Below are 20433 nucleotides of genomic sequence, written 5' to 3' on the forward strand. Positions count from 1 at the left end.
ACCTTACATAGGGATAGTACTGAAAATATCCTTGAAAATGTAGAGTGTAACTTGGGATGAGTTATTACTATTACATTTCTCTTGAAGGCTTTGGACAGTGCATGGAAAAAGCCAATAGCACTTTGTGAAAGGTAGTGGTGGTCAGAAGATTTAGAGGAGGAAGCAGTGCTCACCCGTTCCGGCTGGACTAGAGCAAACAAGTGAAACACAAGTCTACACAGGAGTCTGCGTTAACCCATCATTCTATTTTATGAAGCATCACACAGCATTTTCACCAATCAGCATTTGATAGCAGTTTAAGTAAGGGTGACAGGATTTTTTAAGGAAAAAGCTGACAACCTATTTCATAGTCACTGACTCCTCATTTGACAGCAGTGCTCTTGGAGGGCTTGGGTAATACCCAGCAGTTGGTGAGCTATTTGAGGAAAATCGTGCAAATCTATAATCCAGTGGCAAATCTGAAAGACAGAAACATACCACATCTGATTAGCAACACAGCCCATATCACATAAAAAATAAGCCTGTGGTGAATAGTAGTGCTTCTTAAGCCCTTGAGCTGTTTGCTTACCAGCATTAGAACTCAATCAGATTGCGTGATTACATATTTATTTGACATCGTCAGTTGACCAAGGGATTGACTTCCAGAGTTTACTCAACTGCAGTAAAGGACATTCAGTTCCTTGATTGCTAAAACAATGCTAGTCATAGAAAAATGTTAAACTAATGCTTAAAAATTAAAAAAAAATCTACATTGAGCCTAGATGGAATTTTTCCACTAGAAGACTTTCAAGTTCATTCTTCAATTTGTCACCTTCCTCTTTTATCTCAGCAATCTACTCATAAAAGGGCTACGTTTAAAACAAAGAAGTCCGTTTTTTTTTGTTGTTGTTTTTTTTTTTTTTTTTGTGGCTACTATAGCAAGATTCCCCAAAGGTACCAGCTCTTAGACTTCCTTGCAGTGTTAACAACATCATTTTGTACCAATCATTCTTAGAAATCTGCACTTGTAACTTGGCATAGTCATCACTTCCAGTCTGTAACAAACACTGAATGCTTTAAAATAGTTCTGAACAGTCAAAGCTTTATTTTCTGTAACTTTTTAAAAAAGTCTTTACTGCCAGCAGTGACCCGCCCACCCTCACAGCCAGAAAACTGATACTTCCCATGCTCACCTCTTATTTAAAGTTCAAGAAACCAAATTAAAAAACCATACAAATAGAACTTTATTCAAGAAACAATTATCCTTCCAATAAATGAAAAAGAAAACCCAACAAAAAAAGGGTTAGCTCCTTCCCAAGTTGTCTGTTTAGAACCAAAGCAAAACATAAAAACTATCACTCAGCTCATCTGAACAGTAAGTTATTAACGACAACTTTTTTTTTTTTTTTTTTAAATTTAGAGTCAGTTTCGGGTGATGGTATCCTGTCACTATATGCTACAATTTTTTTTTTCGCTAGCAGCTTTTGCGAAACAGAAAAACAGAATCTTAGCAGTTTTGGCACAAACAACGGGAAGTTCAGGTCTGTCTCAGAAGAGATTCATACGTAGGCATCAGGACGGCATCCAGGTCCTCAGCTTTAAAACCATATTAAACATAACTAAAGCAAGCAAATTAGTATTTAGAGCCAGCTGAAAAACCAGATAGAGGCTGGAATAAAGTAGGAATGGGAGGAGACTTGATTGGAACTGAATTACGCTTTATGAAGTGGGTTACTTCAGCTTGTCAAAGAAGTACATTTTCTCATTTTGTCTGAGTCAGGGGAATCTCTGGAGCCCGTTCGAAGCACAGCAGAACAGGCAGATGTTTTTCTAGTCTGCAGAGGGCCCAATGGATTTACTGGCTGCCGAGTCTATTTATGAAAGCCTGTTTAAAACAAAGGTTTCCAAAGTAACAAATAATAAGAAAAAAGAAAGCAAATATTTCTAAATATCTTTATGAGCTATAAAAATCAAATGCCATATAGTTACTTTTATATAAAAGCTTTCACTAGCTTTTTAGTCTAGCAGTCTGGAGTCTCCCAAGAGTAGTTAACCAAAGAGCAGCACAAATTGGGCAGACTTGCTGCAGAGTTGCTTATGCTGAAGAAAAGAACCAGTTGGATCAAAATGGTAATTTTGTTGCTATTTCCTGGTAAAGTAGCTTTACACAATCAGCTTAAACACCAAACCCTACATACAATGCCTAAGACTCCAAAAGAGAGCAATCACTTTTTTACAAACCCCAATCTATCCATTTAAATATTGCTTTTGTCTGAGCAATCTGACTTTGGAAGATGACTATAAGGTATTTGTATTTAAAAATGTTGGCCAAGGCATCACTGAAAGTTGCATGAAGCAGTTACTATTCTTCACTCATGAAACAGCTTTTAAGTATCACAGAGGAAAAATCTTCCTGTATTTCCAGGTTAGTTTGTTTTGTGTTTTTTTTTTTTAATCAATGATTGCATTTGCAGCATCTGCTTTGACTGGAATATGCAACATTTTATATTATTGCTATATTTGTGTGATTTATGAGAAAGTTCTGGACTGATTCAGAAAGGCATCTTAGTGGCTATAAATAAACACACAGTGAGGACGAAGGGCTAGTATACAGGGAAAGAAAACGAAGATTTTTTTACTGGGATAATGCAAAATTTATGAAAAAATGAAAATCCATAAAATGTCATAGATGAAGACTGCTGTAAGTTCATTTAAAACGAGGTCATTGAAAACTTTGCAACTTAAAATAAATTGCAGTTGCCCTGGATTGCAAAAGTATCATGTGAATTGTACACCAAAGCTCAGACCAACTTCTTTTGATGTAATTGGCAATGGTGTCACTAGGTCCAGCAATACTGACTGGCTCATCAACGAAGAACAGTGATACAGGTCTGGAGCCTGCCTCTTGGACACAGCAGCAGTTCATTTCTGGTCTTGTTCCATATTATCACTGATGACATTCGCTAAACTGAAATGCTTGCACAGGCCACAGCAAAAGCATGCACAAAATAAGACAGTATTTGATAATGAAGCCAGTCTCAGGAAAAAAACAGTTGCTTATTTTGGAGTTGATTGCTTTCCTAGTGTTTTTGCCAGTAAATTTCTCCAGGTTCTTCTACTGTGCATGCTCACAACTGCTGCTCTTGTGGAAGACCTTTGCATCTTGACACCCTTCTTCTCTTGACCTTTGCATCTTGACACCACACTTCTCATCTAATCCTGATGGGGAGTCATAAATTAGGCAGGGGGCAGATACCCAGTCCTCTCTGAGATATAATTTGACAGCGAGGCTCTAATCAGTCCTAAACTACACCGATGATGAATTAAACACAAAACTCATTCAGTATTGCCACTCTCCCCAAAAAAACACCAAACCCTGAACAAACTAAACAGCTTGAGGCTGGAAGAATGAACTAGCTGGCTCTACCCAATTGGTTGAGGACCACAATCCCAGAATTTTTCTATCATACTTAGGTAATTCCACCCAGACTCATTTTGTTCCCAAGACAAATAGGATATTCACTTTTAAACCCAAAGACTCCTAGAAGTCAGACACAGAGGTTTATGTCCCTTTCTAGATCTACAGAAATGTCAGTTATTAGATGTATCACCCTGAATTTCTGTCCCCACTCCTTTCTTTGCTCCCACACCAGAGCCTGAGCGCGAGTGAGTGATGAAAACCAGTTCCCTTTGCAGCGACCAGAGTTACTAGTGTTTCCCAGTGGCTTGGGCAGCCTCATGGATTATACGCCTTAGCCTGAGCTCAGAAGCAGGACTCCTGCCCTGCCCTACCTCACCTGCAGGACTCCAGCAGCCCTGGTGTGAATAAAACGGCAATAATGATGTTTGAACAGTAACCACTATCAGTTACTGTGTTCCAGCTGCTGTGTTCCAGTTATCCAGATCCAGGTATCATGTGCCATTAATTACAACATTGTGTTCTGATGCTTATGTATACCCATATCTGTGGGAGTGTCAGTTCTGCGCAGCTGTGGGAGATTCAATATGTTAAGAGTCAAATCATGTGTTACTGGTAAATGATTAAGAGGCAAGTTGGCATTGGCCTGTCAGCCCTGCACAGCTGTGGGAGATTCAATACTTCAGAGCTCAGCCAGAGAGCTCAGTTTGGGAAGCTCGGCAAAGGTGGAGAGCTCTGCTCGAGAGAACTCTGCTTGGCGAGACAGGCAGGAGCTCTGTCCTGCGCTGGCTTGGAGAAGTGTCAGCTCTGCTCTGCACAGGCTCGGAGAAGCAGCAAGGCTTTGAGGAAAGAGAGATAAGAGACTGCAAGGTGGATGGAACTGTTTGTGGGATAAGAGTGTTGATGACTCTCTAGCTGCTGATTTGCTTATTATGAAGTAAGAGCTAAGGTAGTGAGAGCATAAGTATGTGCTATTTTAATAATAAAGGATTTTCCATTTGCACTTCAATGGAGAGTCCGTGCCTCAGTTGCCACACGTATCCATGCATGTATTTAGGTCTTACGGATGGATTTATTTCATAGTTATTAAGCTGACAACATCTCAATGTCTGTGTGCTGTTCAGTTAGTGTAAGCTAACTAAATGAAAGCCACAAGCTTTTATCAGAAGAAAAAATAAGAGTTCCAGCCACGAGGAAGGAAAAAGAAACCACAAGAAGAAGGGAAAACGTAATATTCTTGATGAGTGATCAGGAAAATATTTGAGTAACTGAATGGAAGACAATTATAATCTAATCCAGACACAGGCCTGCTTGATAAACTCAATACTCACGTCTAATTGCTTTTTGAGATTTCCTTGAACAAACCAATACATTAAGCAAATATAATCATAACTAAGCTCTCTAGATGGAAGGCATGTTTTTCAGTTAAAAGCACAGTCCAAGACTGAAACAGATTTCTCCCAAAATACACAGCAGAAATGTCAGGAATCATTTTGCAGTATTGACCAACAAAAGCAAAGCCAACATTTTTTAATCATGACACCACAGCAGCATCCTTGTGACGAGTAAGAAACCCTACAGAAAGCACAACTCCCATCCCCTCCCTGAGGTCTGCTCCCTCCAGTCAGCACGGCTGGAGCCAGACGCTGCAGAAACCTCTGAGTAAACAGCAGGGTTGTGTTCTTAAGTGAATGCAAATATGTCCTCCTGATTGCCACCAAGGAAAAGGCGCAGGGAGGAAAACCTTCATTAGTGATATCCAAATTTTAACTTGAAAAATTCTTAAACTGCTTAATTGTGGCAAATCTCAGAAAATACAGACAGAGCTCTATTGTACAGCTTAGCATCCAGGTGGTATAACTATAGGGGCAAACTGTCAGGCAGTATTAATTCTTTTGCTTTTACAGGAATTCCAGTAATTTACACTGGCTTAGAAACTTTGCTTATATTTCAAAGTTGCTGTTGAAGAAAGAGGAAAATATTGATTTCTTAATGGTAATGATTTCTAATAATAATTTCTTAATAGTGAAGTAAGCACAACTGCTGCCGGAGAGCTCACCAGTTTGGCTGTGCTGTCGAGTGATCTACTACCTGACTTGCAGGTAATCTTTACAGGTAAACTATAACAAGTGTTGTTTTTTTTAAAATACTAAATGTTTTTTATCTCCTGACCCATTTCTATTTTATAACAGTTGAAGCAGCTCTTGCAGCAAGACCTCGGAGTGTGAGGGATCATACTAATGCAAAAAGAAAAAAAACCCAAGGTCAGAAGCAGATTTATCTGACAGCAGTTATTTTTAGCAAAACTTCCAAGGCTGATTTTCCTAAAGAGGGAGGTCAGATGTTTGCTGTACTAAAACAAAGCTGCCGAAATAACTGAGGTCAGCATGAGCAAAGCGTTCCTTCTCTGTTACATGAGAGTCACTGCTGCTGTCTACATACTCTGTGATTCAAAAGTTAGAGGAGGAGGGAAGGCATCTGTGCGGTGTCATATGGGAAAGGGGAGGCTCTTCACTACAGGTACGCTCTATAGAAGGAGGTTAGTAAAACTTCTGAGTTTGGATGTAGCTGGCACTTGCAACATGCTATATGAGCGAGTGCTGTTTATTCCTGGACACCCAGGAATAAAGACTAAAACTAGCCTCCCTGAAAGTGCAGGTTTGCTGCTTTAATTGCACCTACTTAAGAGCTTTTGCCAACACAGGTGTATTGGCTGGAGACCATGCCTGTGGCTCTGCCAGTAGACATCTGTAGCATGAGCTTAGCCCAAGGAAGAGCTTCACTGCCACTGGGGTTTATCACTGGCTACTCTTCTGCTGTATCTAACATGGAAGAGGGTGACACTGGAGAAAACCCAAGCGACAAACTGTGGGGAGATGTGGAGCAGCAACCTTGCTGTCAGAGTTTTACAGAGGGATGAGTGCCTGAGGGATAGAAAGATCATCCCATCATGGCTGTTGCAATTGCCTGTGGCATGCAGTTTCACCGCAATTACCTTGGGACTAACAATTCATATTACTTTGGGTCTACCCTACGGCCAAGGGACTGCTGACCCCAGCTTGAACAAAACGGCTGTGCACAACGTGTGCACTACACTCGCATCTGAGCCTGACAGAGTCTGCAGGGAAGAAAAGCCTTAGAAATTCCTTTGCTGTTTCGTGTTTATATGAGAAAACTCATTATTTGTATGTGAGGGAAATTTCTCTCATTTTTGTTTTAGTTTAAATGGCGATTTTTGGAGATCCTTTGAGAAGATAGCTCTGTGTGGTTATTTGCTTGATCTGGAACCGATCAAAATAAAATATTGGAGTATAATATTTTTAAATATTTACATGAAGACTTAATCTAAAAAACATCCTAAGAGAATTCCAAGATCCTACTAGCAGGTGTTAGTCTTTCAGGGATCTGTTAATTTCTGTCTGAATGACTCATCCTGGCTCTAAGGGTGGTGGGAAGGGCTTCTGTGGTAAATTGAAGGAATTAGCCTGAAAAAAAGCAATTGTCTGAGATGACAGGCATTTCTGATTGATTAAGAAAAAGAAATAAGTTGCATTTTGAGACTGTGAAGGAGCTATATTAAGATAAGTGCAGTGATGATACGCCCCTTTACTTTCATTTTGAGGTAAACTCACCAAGATCAACCTTACTCTTCAAACTCTTGGGTTAATGTCATGTTTCCATTGTCATGTTCCCCTCTCTTGTAAAACAAATGTTTTCTCTCCCTTTCCCTACTTTTTCTTCTGGATGGGTGACTAATATTGCTTACCTTAAGGTAAAAAGCCACATGCAGACACACATTAAGCTTTTTAAGCAGTGAAGACAAAGCCTACATTGTTTTTTGTGTGTGTGTTACCATCTCAATCCAGAGGGAATATGTTAGGCACCAATCCAGAGCACATAAATGCTTCCAGCAACTTTTGCTTGTATGTGTGAGGCAGGTTATGTAGAATTCCAACCTGGTCAAAGAAATATTTCCAGTACTTGGTGACTTACCTATTTTCACTGTTTATCACACTCAAAAATTATCAACACTTTGTATTACCACCAGTGTTTTTAAAGAAGCAATCTAATCTCACCCTGTAAATCTGCGATCTAGTCAAAAGCCAATTATAGCTTTAATTACAGCCTGCAAATGAAATTATGCTGCCTGGGTTGAAGGATAACTTTAAAGCAGAAATGACTGAGTGGTTCCCCCTTTCTTAATGAGTTGCTCATGACTTCTCCCTTTAATCTTTTAGAGGTGGCTGTACTTTGACATCACACAGAGCAAAATAACGATGGCAGGAACATTTCTGTCAGTTATTGGCTAGGAAGTAATCTTCTGGGTTCTGCATGATTTGACACGGCCTTCAGGGGCACAAGTCAATACACCTTTCTGGAGGAGGAAGGAAAGGCTGAACAAATTGTAATACATTGCAAGCTGTCCTTTCTATGTTGAAAATTACTACCAAGTAGTCAAATCCTTTGGGAACATTGGGGTCTCAGACCCTTTGGGAAATAACTGGCTCCTGAAGACTTTTTATAAGCTAGTTCTTATTTATTGAACAATAAATTGTTATGGTTGAAATGCAGTTTATTGTTGATTTCAGCTGTATTTTGCAGCTGAAAAAATAACTGCATTTATTTGTCTGTTGAGCATGTTTTTCTTTCTCTTAAATGCAGAACACTGAAACTAGTTTCCTGGAACAGATGAATCAGATTTACATTACTTGACACTTTTCAATTCACACATAGAGCAAGATGCTGTTAATACCTTCAGAACATGTATCTTCTCTCTAGTCAATTACCTTTACTACCTGGTTTTTTACTTGTATCAAAACCTCAGAACCAGAAAACCTCAGAAATGTTGTTGCTGTGTATGTATTTACACCAAACATAAAAATACATTTCTTGCATTAAACATTTCATTACAAAAATGACCTCTTTGGCCTTTTAGTAGCAACTACTATTCATAGCAGCTAAGCCCCAAAGCAGCTTAAATCCTCAAAGCTTTTTGATAAAACTTAGTCTTTAGATGATATTGTATAGATACATTTTTACACTGAAGCTGTTAAGTAAAAGCATGGTTCTAAGGTAAGGCATTAAATATAAAAGATTACTGCTAATTAACAAGTAATTATAATATGGATCTATATGTTTAAGGAAATTATATGCTATTATTGCATTATTTGAATATGTAAGAGCATGTAATTATCACTCTAGTTACAGGAACAACTAATTTAATTTTAATAGGAGCTGGATTTGGCTTTAAATGATGTAATGTCAAAAAACCCCATACAACTGATGTATTAAAATATGGGGGATTTTTTGTTTCACTTCAGCAATAATTATGAATGATACTGTTCAGGATATAGAAGTGAGTATATGGCTACATGCTTAGTGAAATTCCTGACTTCTGTGGTAATAGTTGATTCTTCAAGGGCATTCACCTTTAAAATACATGTCGAAGAAAGAGTGTGAGGTTTGCAATTTGTAGTTGATCTGTGATGGGCAGACCCGTGTATCTGCAACCCATGTGTTGCCAGTTTGGATGCCCCAGCCACAGCTGCCTTGGGCTTTCCATTGTGCAGATAATTTGCAACTCTAAGCAGAAACATGAACTGCTTTGCCATGGTTCACTGGCAATTTTATCATTATATTTCTACAGCAAGCAGGCTGATGACTTACACTCCTGCAGAAAGTGGCAGGGTACAGATCTGTAGGCGTCTTTAAAGAGACAGTCTCGGTAAATTATAATGGAGATTTTTCTCTTGTACTAGCTAATTGAAGTAACAGTAAGGCATAAAGAAAAACTTATTCACCCATATGGGCAAAACATGGTAAGATTTCATATAGCATGCAAGATTTAAAAAAATGCTTTATCCTCATGCATGACACAAGCTTGGTTATCAAATCTCCAAAGTGTGAAATGAACTCCATCTCCATAAAACATTTACATTTGCACTAATTCTTCTCTGAAATGCAACTCTCTTGAGCTGCAACATAGCTCAATCTCCTGTTCTTGCTTGCAGTAATTTTTAATCCTATGACAAGCCTCACCATTCAGAGGTTATGAGACAAGTTCAGAAGATTAGGTTAGCAATCATGAAATTTAAAAAAAGGGTTTTTTGGGTTTTCCTTCCTAGGATTTAAAGCCCACATTCTTAAGCTCTTTTTTGCAATGAAGAACAAAACAAACTTACCGAAATTCCCCTGTAAGCTCTAAAACTCCACAGTTACTCATCACGGAATTTTTGAAGTGGGTCTTTTAAACCAATACCAACCATAATAAGATTCAAAGGAAAAGCATTATCTTGAAATATACATATAATCTTTGGGATCAAAGAATTGTTAATCAAATATCCATCTAAAATGGTAGCACTGGCTATTTATTTTAGTGACTTTTTCACACAAAAACTTTCTTAGTAAATATGATATTATTTGTATTTGATCTTCTTTGTAAATCAGAGACATCTTCTGTAATTATTGTTGGAATACCTATGTGATGTAGGACATACAATTATTTACATGGGTATCTGGAAATTTGATCAAATGGCCAGAGTAGCAGTTGCATGCTCCTCGAAGGAAAAGTTCAGAGTATTCAGGTATGACAGATTATATCAGGTATGATAGAGTACCTGCCTCTACTTGGCACATACCAAACTTTCTGAAGTGGAGGAGGATGTATGATAAACTGTGGTTTATGCAAAAAGCCATTTTTCAGACCCCTACACCTTTTCATTTCCATGTGTGAGCTTGAATGTAACATTCCCATAGTAATGGATCCTGGTTTGGAAAATTTGGCTTATGATATCATTGTGCTTGAAAACAGTCAAAATCTGTAAGGGAGCTGTAAATAAGGAGAGATTCAATAGCAGAAAAGTGAAGAAACAGATGGATTTGTGAATGAGGCATGTAGAATGGGAGTAGAGACATTGGCTTCCACTATTTTATTAACCATGTACTGTCAATATAATCACGAGCTCATCAGCTTTCCAATACTTGAGAAAAACTTCTCTGCTTACTGAAAGTGGTAAGGAGAATTAGCTCACATGAAATGTTTAGAAAACCTGCAACTTAACTCATCTTCTCTTAATATTACAAAGATATAACCATAATGCTGCTCTTCAGTTAAATCTTTTTGATGTCATCTTAATGTCACGGTGATAATGTCTTAAATGAAGAGTCTTATTTGACCTTTATCTGATTTCCAATCCAAACTGAGGAAAGTACACAGAAGGTATTATAGAACATCCCTTCTGTCCTTTGGGCAATTTTAACAATAAACAAAATGTCCTTTTTCATGCACAAGGAAAATGTCAATTTCTCTTCAGGGACTGTCAGGGAGTTTAGATGACAAACTGTGACACAGTAATTTGAAATCCCACTAATACTTTCCTTGCCAGAGGTGAGATTAAAGTTCAGAATTTCTGATGCATCTTTGAATGCAAACCCCTTTTGAGTTAGATACTGATGATTAGCACAGAAAGCTAATGAAGAATGGATTGGATTCTCTTTTCACCAAGCTGTCATTTTACTAATTACACATACACTTTGTGTATATGCTTTGCCATTTCATACTTTGAATGGCCAAAAACTGCAACAGCAGCATTCCCTGTGAAATCCTTGTCCTACAATGCTCTTTGGCAAGTATCAGATCATTCCCTTCAGTTACATGTACAAATTATCAGAAGGCAGCTGCACCAAACTTACAACATATTGGTGAAAAGAGAACTGTCAAAGTTGTTTCTACTCCAACTTCTCAATCCAGATCTATAGCTTATTTTTATTTTTTTTTACATATTTCCTCTATTTAAAAAAAATGGAAACAGGCTTGAAGGGTTTTATTACCCAAAATGAATTTCTGATAGCTCTCTCAAAAGAATTGTCATATGAATTTTGATGGAAACGGAGTTATTTTTGTAAAACATCACTAGTATTGAATAACAGTGAATAATTTTTGGAATGATCTTTTTCAGTGAAAAATGTATTTTGAGAAGTAAACCAAGCTGTTCTTTATGCACTGATATATGTTGCATCCAAACAACAAGAATTATTTTAAAGTTAGCACAGCAGCAATTGTCTGCCTTTCACCAAATATTTTTGCGGATCGCAAGCTGTTGGGATATTTACTTGTGCATGGCACTTACTATTGCTCATGTAGATGTACAAAGGCCAGGTCAGACATTGCTAACAACGAAGCCCTGGTGAGCCCACAGCTCACAGGAGGCAGCAGCTCCTTTGGCTGGGTCAGGCTGAGCCGGGTGCTGCCGGGGCCGTGCCAGCTGGTAGCCGGGAGCTGGACTAGTACAGCCAGCACGCCGGCAGCCTGGCTGCGTGTTTGGGCTTGGGGGTCTTGAGGGAAGGCCTGTGTTTTTGCAGCTTGGCAGCGGAAAGTCCTCTCCTGTAATTAAAGTAGAGGCATAGAAAAGGAGAAGCTGGAGTGCATCAAACTCGCATAACCTGTTTGAATCTCTTCTAGCTAGTTATTCCCAAATAGCTGCAGCTAAGCTATTAACTTACAACTGCAGCCAAAAACTTCAGGGCTTGGCAAAGCAGGGGCTCTCACAGCTTGCTGTGACAGGAGTCAGACAAGGTATTCGAGAGGAGTCAGGAATTCCTCAATATCCATAATAATGAACATCTGCTCTTCTCCACAAACAAACAAGAAATACCTCTCTCTGTAAGAAACCAGAGATGCTCTCGTACCTTCAGCTTTGAGTCTGCTTTCAGGTGCACAGCTGCAAGTTAAAAACGTTATTTCTCCCCTGTCCTTTAGCGCTGGGGTATAGGTTTCACAAACACCAGCCTCTGCCCCAGCACTGGTCCGATGCAGCGAGGGACAGCTGACAGCATCGCTCCTAATGGAGGAACAGACTTTGCAGGGGCTCCACTGCCGATGACAGGCAGCTATGCTACTCACTAATTTACACGGATATGCCTTTCTGGTTCTCACCCTTTCATCTGTAGCTGTAAACTTGGTGGCATGTTTGTGGTGTAAAGCCTTTGCTAGCCCTGCAAACTGAGGTGTGGTTGGGGGAAGCTGGCTGGGAGGCAGAGCGTCACAGAGCATGGCTGACTGACGTGTTTCTCCTAGGTCAACACTTCCAAAGAAAGCCACAGAATGACTTCAGAAAAGGTATTAGAAGGGAGTTTTACAGAAGTTACCTCTCTCTTGGCAACTTCCCTTGTTGTATTTGGGCTTTGTACCTTTAGGCTGAAATACAGACTGCAACATGGCAAATATCAGATGCATAAATGTGGCATTGTATGAGTTTTCTGTTTTGAGATATCCTTATAATGTGTATACATCTGTAGAATATGGTTGCAAAGAACAGATCTATCGTGTTCTGGTGCAGAAATAACTGCTGCGCAAATCTGAAATGCTCTCTTGAGACAACTTTTTATTCCTTGGTCTTATGCATGAAGTAGACAACAGATGCTGAACAGAGGTGTTAGTAAACTAAATATTTGTGTTCTTCACACAGCTAAGCATCTCATTCATTTAGTAATTTGTTTATTCCTCTAGATACGGTGCATCAATAAAGTACTGCAGACGCAAAGTTATTGCAGTATTACTGCTACAGCTATTCCTACAAACCATCCAAAATTATGTATCATCCCTCCAGGGATAAACATTAGTGAAAATCAGAATATCAGCCATAATTGTACCTTTGATGCAGCCTTGAAGTAAGAAGGTAGAAAGCCTAAGCTGATTTCTCAATTAGGTGAATTTTTGGAGAACAAGACATTGCTTGTGATCGCCTTGTTTTCCAGATAAGGAGAATATTTTAGGCTCCATCTCTGTCCATAATGATGCCGTTTCAAAAGCAATACACACATTTGAAAAGAAACAAAGAGAGAAGCATGGTCCTAGACATTCTTGGCTTCATTACATTCCGGCGTTCATTCATCTCCATTTCAACTATAGAGACAGGTGAGCTGATTGAGGAAGGATAACAAGCCAGATCAGAGAGTAACATATTTGGAAGTCTAAAAAACCCAAGTAGCTTGGGATGCCTTTGTTTCCTAAGGTTATTCACCACTGAAAGTAGACACAGCAAAGTACTGTGGGGACGTCCAGAATCAAAATTCAGGTACTAATCTACAGTCTGTTAAATGTTGCATCTTATTTCTAACATAGGATAAACCAAGCATCTAGTATTTGCAGGCACAAACAAAAAAACTGAACTGGTGTTAGCAGACAACTATTAAAAGCATAAATGTCAAAGTAATTAATAGCCACTAGCATTAATTGCTGCATGATATAAACAGAGTATTTTCGAATGTACTTCAGATACACGTAATCTCAAAAATAGATCTACAGTATGACAAAGTTACTACGAATACTACATGTTCATTAGGAAAAAAAAAAAGCAGTCTTCCTTACCTGCTATTGCTTCAAGACTAGGGATTGCAATAGTGCTGTAAGTGGTAATACATCTACAGGACCATGTGCGAACTAAGGTTTCTTCTGCATTTTCCAGGCCTGGCAATCTGTCCACGAAGAAAGAGCCCCACTGTTTAGATACAAAGTAAGGAGCTTTGAGCTGATGTCCCTAAAAGAAAAATAAATAAATATATAATCTTAAAAAAAAAAGAAATCTTCTTTCTCTACCCAACCACAAGCATTAGTTTAAGGAACTCTAGTGTTTCTCTGATTTTTTGGGAAAACTGTTTTGTATCTCAGGAGCAATGTGACTTTAAAATATTATAAAGAAACCCAATAATAATCTTCCTCCTTTAAGTCCCCAAGCTTCTCTTAATGCAACTTATGGATTCCCTAGGACATAAAAAGTTGGCTATAAATATTTTTCCCTTAAAAATTACTCTTTTCCCCATTTTTCTGTTTTCAATAGTGTGAATAGCCTGCTGCCTTTCTGTGCTGGAGAAGCTGGATAGCTGTGGCACAGACTGTAATCCAGCTTGGACCTCCTCCCAGGAGAAAGGAGTGTCCCGATGCTGGATGGAGTAACTGTGAAGAATGCATCATGCCACCTGTGTTGTGTTATCTGTTTCTGAGCTGAGGAATGAGTGAGAACAGAGGCGCAGGATCCATGGAGAGCCATTCAGTTGCCTAGCAAATTGTGAAAAATTGACATTTTTTCATGTATATTTTCAGACAACAACATGTAGACTCGTTATGTTTGAAAGAAAGTATTAAAGCAGCATTGGGAAAACTGATTTTTTTAGCAGTTCATCTTGAAATCTGCTATATATTGCCATGAGCAGCCAGAAAAAGCTCCAGGAGGCCTCTACAGAAAGACGAAAAAGTGAAAAACAAAACTGTGAACGACACTATAGAAAATCTGTTAAAGTCATTTGTGTGCGAAGTATCTTTTCAGATGAGCAAAGCATAGAAGAACAGATATCCTAGTATGTGCCTCCAGATTTGTGAACTTTTGTACTTTATTTTCCATTTAACCCCTTTCTTAATAGTTTTAAGAATCTGCTGGAATAAATTGTGTTTATGACAGAGGTCCGTGGTTTTTGATCACAAGAAAGATGTTGATCCAGCCAAACAGACCATGTCAGTAAACACAGAACCATTATTTTTGTGATTCTGCATAACAGTTTTTTTCTCTGAGCATAGCTGAGGGTGGGGAGGAAGTATTGATTTGGACAAACATAGATATTGGTTTCTGTCTTCTGATGTTAGTAGGTTGGGAAAAAACCCCGTATCTTTTGTTTCAAAACCAGTAGTTCACTTAAGAGCTGGGCTCTTTTGTGTTGGTTTTTTTTTGCCTCACAGGGATGGCACCTTACTTTTTTTTTTTTTCCCTCAAATCTTACCTTTCCATGCAAATCCCAGGGCTTTACATCAGTTATAATTAAGTGTAGATGCTATGCTGAATTAAAATCCATTTGTCAGCTGGATGACACATGCAGAAAACTCTTTATGGCCATTCCAGCTGTTCAGGTGATTAATGTGTAACCCCAGTACTGGCCCACACAAGCATTTGCACAAGACAGGGCCTATTGATGAGAGAAAAAATTTGAGACTTCTGCTTTTAACATGTATGATTGGTTCAATAGGCAATTAAAATTGAAATCTGAGGAAATGAATTGATTTTTTCAGAGGTCTGATTCTTAGTGAGAATTTTTTCCTTGTTAAGGACGAGGGAGTTACATTTTGGATTTACAGCCTAAGCCCTTAATAAAATCAAAGCCAGTTAGACATGAGAGTTGTCTTCAAGTCATCTGGTAAAGAACTCTCTTCATTTTGCTACTGGCTTATTTCCACATGGCAAGAGTGGTTTGGTAGCGACAATAAATCTTGATCTCAAGTCTGAAAAGAGCTGTAAAAACTGCCCACATCCTTTGGAAGCATCTGACACCACTCCCTCTGCCATCCCTAACTGCTGCCTACATGGTGTCCGTATCTCACCTGCAGCATATGTAGCCTGCAGTGAAGGAGAGGTCACATACCATGAAGTCTATGCATCTGTGAAATGAGGCAAAAGTCCCCTGGTGACATTGCTACTCCTCACATGCCTGGAGACACATGTTCAGCGGTGGGGCTGAGGAGCTCTGGAATGTGCACCAGCCTCTCCTGTAGTCCCCAGACATGGGGTTTGCTCTTGAAGCAGGACAGGAGGTCCTGGAAAGTGCTGAGCAATCCTTCTTTTGTATGCAAAACTCCCAAGTGTATGGTTTTGCTCTCAGGTATATTGGTCAGACAGTAGCAGGTTGGATGTTGATTGTGTCAGTTAAGGGTACAAACCCTCAAAGACTAAATCTAGGCTTCAGACAAATAATGATGTTATGAATGTTCTCCAAGTCCCAAGGCTTTCAACTACGTTAAACCACCTGGAATACTTACTGTAACCTTTGCTTTATTAACTGTAGACAAATAGAGCCTGTTAACAGAGCAGACAGAATCTCTTACTAGGACCCTTGGGTGACACTGATTTGTCAGCTTACAAATGACCTATTTAAAATTGAAATAGGCAGGGAGCTGGGCTCTAAAGTTTTTCTATGTTGGGTAAAGAGATGAAAGAAAGAAGGACGTAAAGGAGACAGGAGCGAAAAATCAAGCTGAAAAACATTGTACATGCAGTATATTAGTATTTTTAGATGGGATTTGCCCTCTATGCCATCATCTTTATACCAAGCGTGGGACACTAGGATTATTTTATTGCGTACTGTATCCTGTATCCTGCATTGAGTATAATGGATGGTACTGATGGCTGCATGCTTTGTGCCAAGGTAGTAACACCACCAAGAACTCTTAGTGCCAGAAAAAACGATGCTCAAAATACAGTTTTGCCAGCATAACAGCAAGTATTTGAGGTGTTTCTGCCAGCACAGCTGTGCTGGTTACAGCCAGATGTCCCTGAATAACACAGCCATGCTGGGTGTGCAAACCTGCTACTCGTCTAACTTTTGCACAGAACCTGCCCCCCACAAGTCACGTGCAAATATGAAACATTTCACCCGTGATCATTATAGCTAAACTTCAACATGGATCACTATAAGCAGACTTCCTTTAAAATAAAAAGAATTTCACTTCAGGATATTGCTTTAAGGGTGTGGCTTTAATTTGACAGTTAAATGTTGTGAGCAGCCCATCAGGTTGCTCCTGAAAATACTGTTAGATTTGTGTTAAACAGGAGTAAAGAGACAAACAGAGACAAAACGCACAGAATAATTAGTCCTTGTCTAAGGTCATGCTGAGGGAGTTAGGAAATGCAGGGGGGTAAGGGCCCTGACTATCGCAACCAACAAGCCACTAGGTAATACTGTAAAAATTAGTTTTTCCTTCTAACTGCAAAAAATATCATCTATATCTGCCAATAACTCCTTTGATTTCTTCTCCATTCATTCCTATAGCCCAAGATTTTTACACACTGACTAGCTCCTCTGTAATCATTTCCCTCGAAATCCTGGGACGAATTCCAGCTTTTCTTCGAGTTTTCATTGATGGAGTTGATCACACATTTAAAGAACAGAAGGCAAAAACAAAGCCTCCAGCCAAGCAAACAAACCCCCAAATCTGGGGGGAATCTCTTTTCAACACAATGCTTGGTATTTTTTTTCCCCTGCATGCTGCAATTCACTTAGGAGCTGAGTAATTGCATGAATAGTTTTTAGTTTGCTATTCTCTTGCTCATTTGGTTATGACTCATGGACTTGAAAGAACTGCAGATGTTATCATAATTTCACAGTTATGTGTATCTGGCTTATATCATGCATTTAATTGAAGGGAAAAGACAAAAACTGCTAATGAAAATGGAGATTACTAGCCTCCCAGTTTGTGTGCGAGGAGGTTGTTTTCTTCCCCTCTCCCTGTTACTGATGAAACACCAGTCAAACAACTGAAAACAGTCTTTTGTACTTTCTTTCTGAAAGATGCAATGGCAAATTAGAAGCAATACTTTATTTCTTTAATAATATTTTGTACAGACTGATAGAAGGGAGGATTGCATCTTGTATTAAATATTCAGTCCCTCTCTGCACACCCAACATGGCATGGAAAATCTGCAATACTAGTGTATTTTTTTATCGTCAATGAATGAGAAGGCTGATGAATAAGGCTAAATCTAATTTGTTAGTGCCTAATTTTCCAGAAACACCAGACTTTGTACAGTCCTTTGATTTGGCTTTTCTCCCCTTTTAACCAAAGGGTTAATGGGAGAAGTTGATTAGGGGAATGAAAATAAAATTTTCATAGGCTTGTAAAGGGAGTCCCTTTGAACTAGTCCTGTTAAGTTAGTGCTGTCCAGTCAACTGCAGAGATATGGATGTGACCTGTTGTTCAGACTCCAGTGAGCAGCGTGGTAATGAAATAACACCACTGACCTGCCACGGCCCCCCTGGTTCAGATTCCTTTAATCAACGCAATTCATTTCTCCCTTGCTTGCTTGCTGTCACTGGTAGCGGATGTAAACTGAACAGGGGTTGTGTGTGGCAGGGGTGGTGTCTCCCCGAGATACTGCAATCTCTTATCAGGAATACTATAGCATTAGTGAAATGTCAAACATCTGTCTAAAAGTCTCAATTTCCTATTTGGTAACTGCAGCCATAGAGAAGATGGATCTTGTGAGCAACTGACCAGAGGTATTGCAACAAGAGAAAACCAAATCATCATCAAGGGCTTAGAAATACATAACTCAGTAACTCTTTCTTTGTACTTCCAGGAAAAGAAACATGTCTGTTTACATATGCATGCTTCAAAAGCATATATTGAACATGCTTAAGAAACTATGGATGAATAAAAAAACCCCAAACCTTACAGAGAAGTAAGTTCTATGCAGCAATGCAGCAGAGTCCCCACTCAGAGAGTGGACAAATTTATGGAGGAGAGTAAGTTATTTTTATAGCATTAATTAATTAAATCAAATTAGATTAACCTATATAGCACTACTACTCACCCTTCCTTTTTTACCCTCCTTTCTTAGTGAGAAACACATTTTTCTTGATAGGAGACTTCAGTTTGTTTGTCTTCATTTTAGTTTTTCTACAACACAGTTAAAAGCCTAAACACTAATGATTATATTTCCTTATTTCAGTAACTGAAATGTCCTTGTCTGACCTTAGTTTAGAAATTGGGATAGTGGGGGAAAATATTAGATACATCTATTAAAAAAAGTGGAGAAATAGATGTCACATCTATATTGTTTTAGTCCCACTGAAGATAGCCTTTTCTCCATAAAAACCAGGGGCTTTTAAAACACTTCTTAGTCAGATTAAGAACATCTCTAGCATAAAAGCACGCTACAAAAATCTTCATATCAGTAAGTTAACTTTTTAATCACAAAGACTAATTATTTAAAAAGAGAAAAAAAGTGCTTTACAAAGCAAAGTGCAAAAAGCATATCTATCTCTCTGCAATTAGAAGAAAATGACCTATTTATTTAGGAACATAAGAAAAGAAGAAACACTCCAAATGGAGAGTGAAGCTGCACTGTAGTTCCTACATAGGACACGCTGGAGGTACAACACTGCCGCATCAGCTATCTGAGCACTGTTCCCTATCTACTTTGTTCTTCAGCAGTGGAGAAAAAGGGTAAACCATAATAACCTTCCACCTTCTGTGGGAGAATTAAAGAGTGGCAATAGTGCTAAGGCCCTGCTTCCCCGCTGTGATCAATCTGAAAATCACATTATTTATCTGAGGTAACTATCAGTAGTCGCATTGGACCAGATTTTGAAGCAGTCTCTCTTATCTGAGCGCAGCTGTCACCAAAATAAACAACCTAAGAGGGAAGCAGCAAATTAAAAGTTCTTTGTATATACGTAAAGCACAAGCAAACTGTATTTCACAAAGAGAGAAAGAGAGCTTTAAAACAGCCTAATAAAAATTCCTCTGTGTTTACAGTTGCCCACGACATGCAGGGAAACGTCATGAACTCAGCAGAGTTCAGGTGCTGGACTTGTGATAAGCGGCCATGAAATTTCTCCTTGTAGGATGGAGGGCAGGTTCTTGTTACTGAGAAGACTATGCTTTTTTGTTAAGGTAAAGCGCATACAGCTCTTTTTCCAAGATCTGTGATTTAGCTTTGGGTAGAGGCTGTGTCACCCATGCAATGCCGAGCTGGGACAGAATGGTGACAAGGAGGTTATGTCTGCGAGGGATGCTGACGCTGCCAGCAGCCTGGTAAGATAAGCCGGCTCATTCTCAGTGCAGGTGGCACGAGGCTTTTTTGTAACTTACTTTCTTCTGTTCCAGGAAACATCTGCAAGGAAACCTTACCTCATATTTTCCTTTCTTCTCCAAGGGCTCAGATTCAGTCTCTGCAGGCACTGTAACTTTGTCCCCTAGAAGCTCCTCTAAGATGAAGACAGTTTCCCAGTTGCTATAGTGACGAGCTGGGAAAATATCTGAGTGCATGCTGTCACCAAAATAAACAACCTACAAGGGAAGCAGCAAATTAAAAGTTCATTGTATATGAGGAAAACACAAGCAAACTGTATTTCACAGAGAGAGAAAGAGCTTTAAAACAACCTAATAAAAATTATTCTGTATTTAGTTGGTCATGACACACACAGATCTTATTAATGTCACAGTTTGGGGTTTTATCTTCAACCAGCTCCGTAAGGAAAAGGCTGGCCCT

At 39.0% G+C, this 20433-nt stretch overlaps 1 protein-coding gene across 2 annotated transcripts in view; it reads right to left on the bottom strand.

Moving 5' to 3' along the window:
* Positions 1–224: 224 nt before the first annotated feature.
* Positions 225–20433, bottom strand: part of NT5DC1 (5'-nucleotidase domain containing 1) — a 169332-nt gene continuing 149123 nt past the window's right edge. For both annotated transcript variants that reach the window (XM_074819292.1, XM_074819291.1), the window contains 3 exons: positions 20073–20231; positions 13767–13935; positions 225–458 (listed from right to left, as the gene is read on the bottom strand). In XM_074819292.1, the coding sequence (XP_074675393.1) occupies positions 340–458; positions 13767–13935; positions 20073–20231 (447 nt within the window). In that variant the 3' untranslated portion in view covers positions 225–339. The remainder of the gene's footprint in view (positions 459–13766; positions 13936–20072; positions 20232–20433) is intronic.

The sequence above is a fragment of the Strix aluco genome, chromosome 3, assembly GCF_031877795.1.
Source record: "Strix aluco isolate bStrAlu1 chromosome 3, bStrAlu1.hap1, whole genome shotgun sequence".
NCBI classification, from domain to species: Eukaryota; Metazoa; Chordata; class Aves; order Strigiformes; family Strigidae; genus Strix; species Strix aluco.